The following is a 15601-nucleotide window of genomic DNA, read 5'->3' on the forward strand; positions in this document are numbered from 1 at the left end:
ACGTTACATTTAATCACGACAAACTCGCAACAGAGGGGCGGGGAGTTGGGGGCCCTGGAGGTCGACTGCTGCTATGAAGCGCTGCCAGCCGACCATCACCCCGAGGGGAAACAAGCGGTGGTGAAGGCGTGGGGTGGGGGAGGGGGGTGTGTGTATGTGCCCAATTGTCTTGGGTGTGATGATGTAATGTTTATAGACTGATCATTGAGGTGTGTTCGGGGGTGTTTTCAGAACAGCCTGTTCCTGTTGTTCACAGCGTCAAGGCCATTCGAGGGAGTCAAATCGTAGATTAGGATGTTTGTTTTCCACGAGCAGACAATACAATGACTTGTCTGTTCTATTCGTCCATGCTGGCTGCTCTCGTATTTCAATTCAATGGATAGCAAACCAGTTGAGACTGAATCCACAGCGCCTCCGCTGGTTGTCGCCCAAGTAGTGCAATCCATTTGCCCTCAGTTGCTTTAAGACAACAATCCTGTCCATCCTTGGTGTTCACTTGTGTCTGCTGCTTCTTTCAGACAAAACCGCAATCCGCTTCATTCCACGGGAGAACGGCGTTCACTCCATAGACGTCAAGTTCAACGGGTGCCACATTCCCGGCAGCCCCTTCAACGTGCGGGTGGGAGACCCGGGGCTGATTGGAGATCCGGGCATGGTGACCGCGCACGGCCCCGGCCTGCTGGGCGGAACCACAGGTGCGTTGCGACAAGCCGCCGAACGTGACCGAGCTCCGGGCGAGTCGACTTGTAATCGTACCCGACTTGTTTGTCCAGGTGTGCCCTCGGAGTTTGCGGTCAACACTTGCAACGCCGGCCCGGGCACCTTATCGGTCAACATCGACGGGCCGTCCAAGGTGAAGATGGACTGCTGCGAGTCTCCCGAAGGCTACAAAATCACCTACATCCCCATGGCGCCCGGAAACTATCTCATCACCATCAAATACGGCGGGCCGCAGCACATCATGGGCAGCCCCTTCAAAGCCAAAGTCACAGGTCTGTTTAGTAGCTGGTCTGCGGATGACTCGTGTCTCCGTTGTGGATCAAATGTCCTCGCTCATGATGCTCGGTGAGCGTCTTCTGTTATATTCTGCCTCAAGTTTTACTCCGTACTTCTTTATCCATGCAAGATAGAAGCAGGGTAGAATTAATGAGAGGGTTAGGTTAAGGGGAGGCAGGGATAGTCAACTAAAGTGTTTCCAGAAAACCAAGGACCGAGGTCTTATTTTGAACATGCCGTAGAACCAGCGTCCTCGACAGTAGACCTTTGGTTTTGGTCCGTTTATTTTGTCAAAATTACATGAGCACTATGCTGTCTTTAAAGCCGTGTTTTTCAACCTTTGTTGAGCCAAGGCAAAAAATGTTTTCATTTAATTTAAACCATAACCAAGCATGCATCACTATAGCTCTTGTCTCAAAGTAGGTGTACTGTCACCACCTGTCACATCACGCCGTGACTTATTTTGAGTTTTTTTGAGGTTTTCCTGTGTGTAATGTTTTAGTTCTTGTCTTGCGCTCCTATTTTGGCGGCTTTTCCTGTTTTGTTGGTATTTTACTGTAGCAGTTTCATGTCTTCCTTGAACGCTATTCCCCGCACCTGCTTTGTTTACGCAATCAAGACTATTTAAGTTGTTTTTATCCTTCTTTGTGGGGACGTCGTTGATTGTCATGTACGGATGTACTTTGTGGACGCCGTCTGCTCCACACGCTGTAAGTCTTTGCTGTCGTCCAGTATTCTGGAATCTCCCGAATTCGGAGGTCTCAAGGTTGGCAAGTATTCGTTAAAAGCATGTTGTTTCAATGTTGTTTTAGCGTCGTAGAAAATTGGTTGGGAAATAACCAAATTTCAATTGTCAAATTAACGTCAGAACCCAACATTGATTAAACGTCGTTAAAAGCATGTTGTTTCAACGTTGTATTTGTGTTGTAGAAAATTGGTTAGGAAATGACCAAACTTCAAAGGCCAAATCAATGGCAGAACCCAACATTGATTAAAGGTCGTTAAAAGCATGTTGTTTCAACGTTGTGTTGTAGAAAAATTGGTTAGGAAATGGCCAAATTTCAATGTCAAATCAACGTCAGAACCCAACATTGATTAAACGTCGTTAAAAGCATGTTGTTTCAACGTTGTATTTGCGTTGTAGAAAATTGGTTGGGAAATAACCAAATTTCAATGGTCAAATTAACGTCAGAACCCAACATTGATTAAACGTCGTTAAAAGCATGTTGTTTCAACCTTGTGTTGTAGAAAAATTGGTTAGGAAATGGCCAAATTTCAATGTCAAACCAAGAACCTGACACTGATTAAACGTCGTTAAAAGCATGTTGGATTTGTGTTGAAGAAAAATGGTTGGCAAATGACCAAACTTCAAAGGTCAAATCAACGCCAGAACCCAACATTGATTAAACGTCGTTAACAGCATGTTGTTTCAACGTTGTATTGTAGGAAATTGGTTAGGAAATGACTAAACTTCAATGGTCAAATCAACGTCAGAACCCAACATTGATTAAACGTTGTTAAAAGCATGTTGTTTCAATGTTGTATTTGTGTCGTAGAAAATTGGTTGGGAAACAACCAAATTTCAATGGTCAAATTAACGTCGGAACCCAACATTGATTAAACATCGTTAAAAGCATGTTATATTTGTGTTGAAGAAAATTGGTTAGGAATTTACCAAACTTCAATGGTCAAATCAACGTCAAAACCCAACATTGAATAAACGTTGTTAAAAGTATGTTGTCTTAACGTTGTATTCGTCTTGAAGAAAATTGGTTAGGAAATGACCAAACTTCAAAGGTCAAATGAACGCCAGAACCCAACATTGATTAAACGTCGTTAAAAACATGTTGTTTCAATGTTGTGTTGTAGAAAAATTGGTTAGGAAATGGCCAAATTTCAATGTCAAATCAACGTCAGAACCCAACATTGATTAAACGTCGTTAAAAGCATGTTGTTTCAACGTTGTATTTGTGTCGTAGAATATTGGTTAGGAAATGACCAAAATTTAATGAACAAATCAACGTCACAACCCAAAATTGATCAAACGTCTTTAAAATTATGTTGTTTCAATGTTGTATTTGTGTTGAAAAAAATTGGTTAGGAAATGACCAAAACAACGTCAGAACCCAACATTGATTAAACGTTGTTAAAAGCATGTTGTTTCAATGTTGTATTTGTGTTGAAGAAAATTGGTTGGGAAACGACCAAACTTCAAAGGTCAAATCAACGCCACAACCCAACATTGATTAAACGTCGTTAAAAGCATGTTGTTTCAATGTTGTATTTGCGTCGTAGAAAATTGGTTGAGAAATAACCACATTTCAATGGTAAAATCAACGTCAGGCCCCAACATTGATTAAACATCGTTAAAAGCATGTTGTTTCAATGTTGTATTTGTGTTGTAGAAAATTGGTTAGGAAATGACCAAACTTCAAAGGTCAAATCAATGGCAGAACCCAACATTGATTAAATGTTGTTAAAAGCATGTTGTTTCAACGTTGTGTTGTAGAAAAATTGGTTAGGAAATGGCCAAATTTCAATGTCAAATCAACGTCAGAACCCAACATTGATTAAACGTCGTTAAAAGCATGTTGTTTCAACGTTGTGTTTGTGTTGTAGAAAATTGGTTGGGAAATAACCAAATTTCAATGGTCAAATTAGCGTCAGAACCCAACATTGATTAAACGTTGTTAAAAGCATGTTATATTTGTGTTGTAGAAAATTGGTTGGGAAATGACCAAACTTCAAAGGTCAAATCAACGCCAGAACACAACATTGAATAAACGTCGTTAAAAGTATGTTGTCTCAACGTTGTATTTGTTTTGAAGAAAATTGGTTGGGAAATGACCAAACTTCAAAGGTCAAATCAACGCCAGAACCCAACATTGATTAAACGTCGTTAAAAGTATGTTGTTTCAACCTTGTGTTGTAGAAAATTGGTTAGGAAATGACTAAACTTCAATGGTCAAATCAACGTCAGAACCCAACATTGATTAAACATTGTTAAAAGCATGTTGTTTCAATGTTGTATTTGTGTCGTAGAAAATTGGTTGGGAAATAACCAAATTTCAATGGTCAAATTAACGTCAGAACCCAACATTGATTAAACATCGTTAAAAGCATGTTATATTTGTGTTGAAGAAAATTGGTTAGGAATTTACCAAACTTCAATGGTCAAATCAACGTCAAAACCCAACATTGAATAAACGTTGTTAAAAGTATGTTGTCTTAACGTTGTATTCGTCTTGAAGAAAATTGGTTAGGAAATGACCAAACTTCAAAGGTCAAATGAACGCCAGAACCCAACATTGATTAAACGTCGTTAAAAACATGTTGTTTCAATGTTGTGTTGTAGAAAAATTGGTTAGGAAATGGCCAAATTTCAATGTCAAATCAACGTCAGAACCCAACATTGATTAAACGTCGTTAAAAGCATGTTGTTTCAACGTTGTATTTGTGTCGTAGAATATTGGTTAGGAAATGACCAAAATTTAATGATCAAATCAACGTCACAACCCAAAATTGATCAAACGTCTTTAAAATTATGTTGTTTCAACGTTGTATTTGTGTTGAAAAAAATTGGTTAGGAAATGACCAAAACAACGTCAGAACCCAACATTGATTAAACGTTGTTAAAAGCATGTTGTTTCAATGTTGTATTTGCGTCGTAGAAAATTGGTTGAGAAATAACCACATTTCAATGGTAAAATCAACGTCAGGCCCCAACATTGATTAAACATCGTTAAAAGCATGTTGTTTCAATGTTGTATTTGTGTTGAAGAAAATTGTTTGGGAAATGACCAAACTTCAAAGGTCAAATCAACGCCACAACCCAACATTGATTAAACGTCGTTAAAAGCATGTTGTTTCAATGTTGTATTTGCGTCATAGAAAATTGGTTGAGAAATAACCACATTTCAATGGTAAAATCAACGTCAGGCCCCAACATTGATTAAACATCGTTAAAAGCATGTTGTTTCAATGTTGTATTTGTGTTGTAGAATATTGGTTGGGAAATTACCAAACTTCAAAGGTCAAATCAACGTCAGAACCCAACATTGATTACACATCGTTAAAAGCATGTTGTTTCAATGTTGTGTTGTAGAAAATTTGTAAGGAAATGACCAAAATTCAATGTCAAATCAACGTCAGAACCCAACATTGATTAAACGTCGTTAAAAGCATGTTGTTTCAACGTTGTATTTGCGTCGTAGAAAATTGGTTGGGAAATAACCAAATTTCGATGGTCAAATTAACGTCAGAACCCAACATTGATTAAACATCGTTAAAAGCATGTTGTTTCAACGTTGTATTTGCGTCGTAGAATATTGGTTGGGAAATGACCAAACTTCAAAGGTCAAATCAACGTCAGAACCCAACATTGATTAAACGTCGTTAAAAGCATGTTGTTTCAACGTTGTATTTGTGTTGTAGAATATTGGTTAGGAAACAACCAAAATTCAATGATCAAATCAATGTCACAACCCAAAATGTATCAAATGTCGTTAAAAGCATGTTGTTTCAATGTTGTATTTGTGTTGAGTAAAATTGGTTAGGAAATGACCAAAACAACGTCAGAACCCAACATTGATTAAACGTCGTTAAAAGCATGCTGTTTCAACGTTGTCTTTGTGTTGAAGAAAATTGGTTAGGAAATAACCAAACTTCAATGATCAAATCAACGTCAGAACCCAACATTGATAAAACGTTGTTAAAAGTATGTTGTTTCAACGTCGTATTTGCGTCATAGAAAATTGGTTGGGAAATGACCAAACTTCAAAGGTCAAATCAACGTCAGAACCCAACATTGATTAAACGTTGTGTTGCGTCTGACCAACATTCCCTCTCCGGGAATTAAAGTCACTGGTCAATCCCAAGTTCTTTAGATGACATATATGCTGAGTAAGAAGGACCATCAAGACAGAATAGGAATATTATCAAGTTTTACTAAAGCTTTAGGAGACCAGTCCACACAAATGCGGTCATACCGGCATTTCGAAGTGGTCTAACATTCAAACGGGAAGAGACAATTTATTGAATACGAAAACAGCCCCCACCCTGTCCAGAAAGGAATACAGCCTCATTGTTCTAATACAGATAAGATATAAAGGGAGTACTCCAACTTGAAATTGGTTAGGAAATGACCAAAACAACGTCAGAACCCAACATTGATTAAACGTTGTTAAAATTATGTTGTTTCAACGTTGTATTTGTGTTGGAGAATATTGGTTAGGAAATGACCAAAACAACGTCAGAACCCAACATTGATTAAACGTTGTTAAAAACATGTTGTTTCAACGTTGTATTTGTGTTGTAGAATATTGGTTGGGAAACGACCAAACTTCAATGGTCAAATCAATGTCAGAACCCAACATTGATTAAACGTCGTTAAAAGCATGTTGTTTCAATGTTGCGTTGTAGGAAAATTGGTTAGGAAATGGCCAAATTTCAATGTCAAATCAACAGAACCCAACACTGAATAAACGTTGTTAAAAGCATGTTGTTTCAACGTTGTATTTGTGTTGAAGAAAATTGGTTAGGAAACAACCAAAATTCAATGACCAAAACAACGTTAGAACCCAACATTGATTAAACGTTGTTAAAAACATGTTGTTTCAACGTTGTATTTGTGTTGTAGAATATTGGTTGGGAAACGACCAAATTTCAATGATCAAATCAAAGTCAGAACCCAACATTGATTAAACGTTGTGTTGCGTCTGACCAACATTCCCTCTCCAGGAATTAAAGTCACTGGTCAATCCCCAGTTCTTTAGATGACATATATGCTGAGTAAGAAGGACCATCAAGACAGAATAGGAATATTATCAAGTTTTACTAAAGCTTTAGGAGACCAGTCCACACAAATGCGGTCATGCCGGCATTTCGAAGTGGTCTAACATTCAAACGGGAAGATACACCTTATTGAATACGAAAACAGCCCCCACCCTGTCCAGAAAGGAATACAGCCTCATTGTTCTAATACAGATAAGATATAAAGGGAGTACTCCAACTTGAAATTGGTTAGGAAATGACCAAACTTCACAGGTCAAATCAACGCCAGAACCCAACATTGATTAAATGTTGTTAAAAGCATGTTGTTTCAACTTTAGCTCTGAGTTGCTCAATGTCAGGACCTAATTCAACAAGTTGTCAACGTTGTTTCAATGCTGGTGAGAAAAGGGAAACGCCTCCCATCCGCCCGGTTGCGCAACATCCGCACTGACCCATAATGCCATTAGCTGACCTGCTCCTCTCCGTCTCCCTGCAGGCGCCCGACTCTCTGGCGGCCACAGCCTCCACGAGACGTCATCCGTCCTGGTTGAGACCGTTACCAAATCCTCCAAAGTGGGCGGCGCCTACAGCTCCGCCGCCTCCGCCTCCTCGTCCACCACCGCCACGTCCAAGCTGACGTCCGACGCCAGCAAGGTGGTCTGTCGCGGGACGGGTCTGAGCAAGGCGGCGGTGGGCCAGAAAAACAATTTCACAGTCGACTGCGGCAAAGCAGGTGAGGCGGTCACCCCCGCAGGTGCCGGTCTTGTGCTCACACCTCAAGAAGTCATCGTGTCACGCCGCCTTTTCAGTTTGCCTCGTTGGCTGCGGTGTGGGGGATGTTTTTGGGCGGGAACATCTGGCTGCTGCACATGGAAGCATGTTGACCTGCTGCTGACCTGCAACACACAGATCAGCTCCCGGCTCCCCATTTCATGATGCAGCTGGCAAATGTGTTGTAAAGGAAAGCAGACGTGGTTTCCTTTGCACCCGTGTTAGGAAATGGTTTTTTTTTACCAATTTGCACAGGTCAACATGATCCAATTTGATGTTGTGGGAAAAACATGTCAGCTGTGAGGCAACGACAAATCGCCATTCCCCTCATATGAAAAAGGAATGTTACGAATTAGCGCATAAGAACTAGAGCCGTCAAGTATACACACGGATTAATCATGTAAACACGCAGATTAATCATGTATATACACAGATTAATCATGTATACACGCAGATTAATCATTTATATACGCAGATTAATCATGTATACACGCAGATTAATCATGTATATACGCAGTTTAATCATGTATATACACATATTAATCATGTATATACGCAGATTAATCATGTATATACGCAGATTAATCATGTATACACGCAGATTAATCATGTATATACGCAGATTAATCATGTATATACACAGATTAATCATGTATACACGCAGATTAATCATGTATACACGCATATTAATCATGTATTTACGCAGATTAATCTTGCATACACGCAGATTAATCATGTATATACGCAGATTAATCATGTATATACACAGATTAATCATGTATACACGCATATTAATCATGTAAATACGCAGATTAATCATGTATATACACAGATTAATCATGTATACACGCAGATTAAACATGTATATACACAGATTAATCATGTATACACGCAGATTAATCATGTATATACGCAGATTAATCTTGCATACACACAGATTAATCATGTATACACGCAGATTAATCATGTATACACGCAGATTAATCATGTATATACGCAGATTAATCATGTATATACACAGATTAATCATGTATACACGCAGATTAATCATGTATATACGCAGATTAATCTTGCATACACACAGATTAATCATGTATACACGCAGATTAATGATGTATACACGCAGATTAATCATTATATACGCAGATTAATCATGTATATACGCAGATTAATCATGCATATACACAGATTAATCATGTATACACGCAGGTTAAACATGTATATAAAAAGATCAATCATGTATATACGCAGATTAATCATGTATATACGCAGATTAATCATGTATACACGCAGATTAATCATGTATATACGCAAATTAATCATGTATATACACAGATTAATCATGTATACACGCAGATTAAACATGTATATAAAAAGATCAATCATGTATATACGCAGATTATTTGTGTATATATATGCAGATTATTCATGCTGTATATTCACAGATTAGTCGTGTAAATACGCAGATCAGTCGTGAATATACGCATTTTATTCATGTACGTACACAGATTATTCATGTATATACGCAGATTAATCATGTGTAAACGCAGATTAATAATGTATATACACAAATCATGTTTATACACAGATTATTCATGTATATAAAAAGATTATTCATGTGTATACGCAGATTAATCATGTATATACACAAATCATGTATGTACACAAATCATGTATATATGCAGATTAATCATGTACTGTATATGCACAGATTATTCATGTATATATGCAGATAAATCATGTATATACGCAGATGAATCATGTATACACACAATTTCGTTCTCATCTGTACTGTAAAGTTCAAATTTGAATGACAATGAAAAGGAAATCTAAAAAAAAAAAAATCATGTATATACGCAGATCCATCATGTATATATGCAGATTAATCATGTATATATGCAGATTATTCATGTATATACACAGATTAATCATGTATTTACACAGATTAATCATGTATATATGCATATTTTTCATGTATATACACATATTATCGTGAATATACGCAGATTATTTGTGTATACACGCAGATCAATCATGTATATACGAAGATTATTCATGTATATACACAGATTAATCATGTATATACGCAAATTATTCATGTATATACACAGATTAATCGTGTATATATGCAGATTAATCGTGTGTATACACAGATTATTCGTGTATCTACGCAGATCAAACGTGTATATAAGCAGATCAGTCGTGTTAATACGCAGATCAATCATGTATATACGCAAATCAGTCATGTATACCCCGATTTAAACAAGTTGAAAAACTTATTCGGGTGTTACCATTTAGTGGTCAATTGTACGGAATATGTACTTCACTGTGCAACCTACTAATAAAAGTCTCAATCAATATACGCAGATCAATTGTGTATATACGCAGCTTAATCGTGTATATACGCAGATCAATTGTGTATATATGTAGATCAATCGTGTATATACGCAGATTAATTGTTTATATACGCAGATCAGTCGTGTATATACGCAAATCAATTATGTATATAAGAAGATTATTTGTGTATACACGCAGATTAATCGTGTATATACGCACATCAGTCATGTATATACGCAGATAAATCGTGTACATACGCAGATCAATCGTGCATATACGCAAACTAATCGTGCATATACGCAGATTAATCGTGTAAATACGCAGATTATTCATATATATACGCACATTATTCATGAATATACGAAAATCATGTACTGTATATACGCAGATTAATCATGTATATAAACAGATCGATCGTGTATACAAACAGATCAATCGTGTATATACGCAGATCAGTCGTGTATATATGTAGATCAATCATGTATACACGCAGATCAATCGTGTATATACACAAATCATGGATGTACACAAATCATGTATGTACGCATATTAATCATGTATATATGAAGATTATTCACGTGTATACGCAGATTATTCATGTATATACGCAGATTAATTATGTATACACACAGATGATCCATGTATATACGCAGATTAATCATGTATAGATGCAGATTAGTCATGTATATATGCAGATTAATCATGTATATAAACAGATTATTCACGTATATACGCAGATTAATCATGTTTATACACAGATTATTCACGTATATACGCAGATTAATCATGTTTATACACAGATGAAATCATCAAAACAGTTAGCTCCATCGTTTTGTCACTTCTTCCACTCCCGTCCTTGCACGCTACACCGCTACAACAAAGATGACGGGGATAAGACGCTGCCGAAGGCCAGCCACGTAAATAAGACCCGCCCACAAAACGGCGCATCCTGAAAGCGACGGTCAGAAAGCGGCTTGAAGATGATCTGTAAAAAATCATCTATGCAAAACATTTTGAGCAAAGAACCACCATTACATGTTATGTAGATCACAAGGAAGTTTTTTACATTTAGAAAAAAAATCATAATAAATGACTCCTTTAATGCGCCTTATAGTACGGTGCGCCTTATATATGAAAAAAGATCAAACATAGACCATTCATTAGCAGTGCGCCTTATAACCCGGTGCTCCTTATAAATGAAAAATTATCAGAAATAGACCATTCGTCGGCAGTGCGTCTTATAGTCCGGTGCGCTTTATATATGAAAAAAGATCAGAAATAGACCATTCGTCGGCAGTGCGTCATATAGTCGGGTACGCCTTATATATGAAAAAAGATCACAAATAGACCATTCTTCGGCAGTGCGTCTTATAGTCGGGTGCGCCTTATATATGAAAAAAGATCACAAATAGACCATTCATCGGCAGTGCGTCTTATAGTCGGGTGCGCCTTATATATGAAAAAAGATCAGAAATAGAACATTAGTCGGCAGTGCGTCTTATAGTCCGGTGCGCCTTATATATGAAAAAAGATCAGAAATAGACCATTCTTCGGCAGTGCGTCTTATAGTCGGGTGCGCCTTATATATGAAAAAAGATCACAAATAGACCATTGGTCGGCAGTGCGTCTTATAGTCGGGTGCGCCTTATATATGAAAAAAGATCACAAATAGACCATTCGTCGGCAGTGCGTCTTATAGTCGGGTGCGCCTTATATATGGAAAAAGATCAGAAATAGACCATTCGTCGGCAGTGCGTCTTATAGTCGGGTGCGGCTTATATATGAAAAAAGATCAGAAATAGACCATTCTTCGGCAGTGCGTCTTATAGTTGGGTGCACCTTATATATGAAAAAAGATCACAAATAGACCATTCGTCGGCAGTGCGTCTTATAGTCGGGTGCGCCTTATATATGAAAAAAGATCACAAATAGACCATTCGTCGGCAGTGCGTCTTATAGTCGGGTGCGCCTTATATATGGAAAAAGATCAGAAATAGACCATTCGTCGGCAGTGCGTCTTATAGTCGGGTGCGCCTTATATATGAAAAAAGATCACAAATAGACCATTCTTCGGCAGTGCGTCTTATAGTCGGGTGCGCCTTATATATGAAAAAAGATCACAAATAGACCATTGGTCGGCAGTGCGTCTTATAGTCGGGTGCGCCTTATATATGAAAAAAGATCAGAAATAGAACATTGGTCGGCAGTGCGTCTTATAGTCCGGTGCGCCTTATATATGAAAAAAGATCAGAAATAGACCATTCTTCGGCAGTGCGTCTTATAGTCGGGTGTGCCTTATATATGAAAAAAGATCACAAATAGACCATTCGTCGGCAGTGTGTCTTATAGTCGGGTGCGCCTTATATATGAAAAAAGATCAGAAATAGAACATTAGTCGGCAGTGCGTCTTATAGTCCGGTGCGCCTTATATATGAAAAAAGATCAGAAATATACCATTCTTCGGCAGTGCGTCTTATAGTCGGGTGCGCCTTATATATGAAAAAAGATCACAAATAGACCATTCGTCGGCAGTGCGTCTTATAGTCGGGTGCGCCTTATATATGAAAAAAGATCACAAATAGACCATTCGTCGGCAGTGCGTCTTATAGTCGGGTGCGCCTTATATATGAAAAAAGATCAGAAATAGACCATTCGTCGGCAGTGCGTCTTATAGTCGGGTACGCCTTATATATGAAAAAAGATCACAAATAGACCATTCTTCGGCAGTGCGTCTTATAGTCGGGTGCGCCTTATATATGAAAAAAGATCACAAATAGACCATTGGTCGGCAGTGCGTCTTATAGTCGGGTGCGCCTTATATATGAAAAAAGATCAGAAATAGAACATTAGTCGGCAGTGCGTCTTATAGTCCGGTGCGCCTTATATATGAAAAAAGATCAGAAATAGACCATTCTTCGGCAGTGCGTCTTATAGTCGGGTGCGCCTTATATATGAAAAAAGATCACAAATAGACCATTCGTCGGCAGTGCGTCTTATAGTCGGGTGTGCCTTATATATGAAAAAAGATCAGAAATAGAACATTAGTCGGCAGTGCGTCTTATAGTCCGGTGCGCCTTATATATGAAAAAAGATCAGAAATAGACCATTCGTCGGCAGTGCGTCTTATAGTCGGGTGCGGCTTATATATGAAAAAAGATCAGAAATAGACCGTTCGTCGGCAGTGCGTCTTATAGTCGGGTGCACCTTATATATGAAAAAAGATCACAAATAGACCATTCGTCGGCAGTGCGTCTTATAGTCGGGTGCGCCTTATATATGAAAAAAGATCACAAATAGACCATTCGTCGGCAGTGCGTCTTATAGTCGGGTGCGCCTTATATATGGAAAAAGATCAGAAATAGACCATTCGTCGGCAGTGCGTCTTATAGTCGGGTGCGCCTTATATATGAAAAAAGATCACAAATAGACCATTCTTCGGCAGTGCGTCTTATAGTCGGGTGCGCCTTATATATGAAAAAAGATCACAAATAGACCATTGGTCGGCAGTGCGTCTTATAGTCGGGTGCGCCTTATATATGAAAAAAGATCAGAAATAGAACATTGGTCGGCAGTGCGTCTTATAGTCCGGTGCGCCTTATATATGAAAAAAGATCAGAAATAGACCATTCTTCGGCAGTGCGTCTTATAGTCGGGTGTGCCTTATATATGAAAAAAGATCACAAATAGACCATTCGTCGGCAGTGTGTCTTATAGTCGGGTGCGCCTTATATATGAAAAAAGATCAGAAATAGAACATTAGTCGGCAGTGCGTCTTATAGTCCGGTGCGCCTTATATATGAAAAAAGATCAGAAATATACCATTCTTCGGCAGTGCGTCTTATAGTCGGGTGCGCCTTATATATGAAAAAAGATCACAAATAGACCATTCGTCGGCAGTGCGTCTTATAGTCGGGTGCGCCTTATATATGAAAAAAGATCACAAATAGACCATTCGTCGGCAGTGCGTCTTATAGTCGGGTGCGCCTTATATATGAAAAAAGATCAGAAATAGACCATTCGTCGGCAGTGCGTCTTATAGTCGGGTACGCCTTATATATGAAAAAAGATCACAAATAGACCATTCTTCGGCAGTGCGTCTTATAGTCGGGTGCGCCTTATATATGAAAAAAGATCACAAATAGACCATTGGTCGGCAGTGCGTCTTATAGTCGGGTGCGCCTTATATATGAAAAAAGATCAGAAATAGAACATTAGTCGGCAGTGCGTCTTATAGTCCGGTGCGCCTTATATATGAAAAAAGATCAGAAATAGACCATTCTTCGGCAGTGCGTCTTATAGTCGGGTGCGCCTTATATATGAAAAAAGATCACAAATAGACCATTCGTCGGCAGTGCGTCTTATAGTCGGGTGTGCCTTATATATGAAAAAAGATCAGAAATAGAACATTAGTCGGCAGTGCGTCTTATAGTCCGGTGCGCCTTATATATGAAAAAAGATCAGAAATAGACCATTCTTCGGCAGTGCGTCTTATAGTCGGGTGCGCCTTATATATGAAAAAAGATCACAAATAGACCGTTCGTCGGCAGTGCGTCTTATAGTCGGGTGCACCTTATATATGAAAAAAGATCACAAATAGACCATTCGTCGGCAGTGCGTCTTATAGTCGGGTGCGCCTTATATATGAAAAAAGATCAGAAATAGACCATTCGTCGGCAGTGCGTCTTATAGTCCGGTGCGCCTTATATATGAAAAAAGATCAGAATTAGACCATCCGTCGGCAGTGCGTCTTATAGTCGGGTGCACCTTATATATGAAAAAAGATCGCAAATTGACCATTCGTCGGCAGTGCGTCTTATAGTCCGGTGCGCCCTATGGCAAAATGTCAACTCCCCCAGCCCTAACTCACCCTCATCCTGCTTCTTGTGCGCAGGCAGCAACATGCTGATGGTGGGCGTGCACGGCCCCCAGACTCCGTGCGAGGAGGTGTACGTCAAGCACATGGGCAACAAGCTCTACAACGTCACCTACACCGTCAAGGACAAGGGCAGCTACACCCTCATCGTCAAGTGGGGCGACGACAACGTGCCCGGGAGCCCCTACAAGGTGGCCGCGCCCTGAAGGCCGCCGCGCCTTCTGGCCACCGCCACGTTTCGGGGGGGCGCCGCTCCTCCACTTTTAGACTGATTACAAATTGACAGCGCCGACGTTTACGTGTGCCAAATTCTAGCTTAGGGGCGTGGTTTACGAGTGACGTTTGTTTGGCCCCTCCCCCTTTCTCGTCTCCCTGTCATGCAGGTGTCATCTGTGAATGTTTATGGGGAATAGCTGGTGTGGTCCTCCGGGGTTGAAGTGTGGCACCATGTGGTTTTTGTATGATCCAAAGACGGAACGATTGCCTTTTTTGTTATATTAACCTTATTTTTGCAGACCTAATAAAGATCGAATTGATAACTTTCCAGATGCAAATTATTGAACAGCTTTTTATTACAGGCAAAAATCTATACTGTTCTGTCCCAGTCTATGTGAACTACTCCTTAGCAACCATGGTTGACTGCAGCTGGTAGTTTCTAGAAACACTGAAAAAATTTAATTTTAACTTGTTAACTTCTTGTTAGTGATCGTGATTGGCTGAAGCTGGTAGTTTGAGTACTCCGGCTTCCTCAGTCCACACCTATCTCTTATGTGTGACTGCCATCTACCGTTCACACTTATCATTACACCATGCACCAAAAAAAATGAGCTTCCAGGTCGGCGAACGCAACCA

At 39.3% G+C, this 15601-nt stretch overlaps 1 protein-coding gene across 1 annotated transcript in view; it reads left to right on the forward strand.

The window, feature by feature from the left end:
* Positions 1-15274, forward strand: part of LOC133647025 (filamin-C-like) — a 136017-nt gene extending 120743 nt beyond the window's left edge. The window contains exons 43-46 of the mRNA XM_062043067.1: positions 519-695; positions 774-992; positions 7265-7501; positions 14768-15274. Of these exons, the coding sequence (XP_061899051.1) occupies positions 519-695; positions 774-992; positions 7265-7501; positions 14768-14955 (821 nt within the window). The 3' untranslated portion in view covers positions 14956-15274. The remainder of the gene's footprint in view (positions 1-518; positions 696-773; positions 993-7264; positions 7502-14767) is intronic.
* Positions 15275-15601: the final 327 nt, after the last annotated feature.

This window comes from Entelurus aequoreus, linkage group LG03 (assembly GCF_033978785.1).
Source record: "Entelurus aequoreus isolate RoL-2023_Sb linkage group LG03, RoL_Eaeq_v1.1, whole genome shotgun sequence".
In the NCBI taxonomy this organism is placed as follows: domain Eukaryota; kingdom Metazoa; phylum Chordata; class Actinopteri; order Syngnathiformes; family Syngnathidae; genus Entelurus; species Entelurus aequoreus.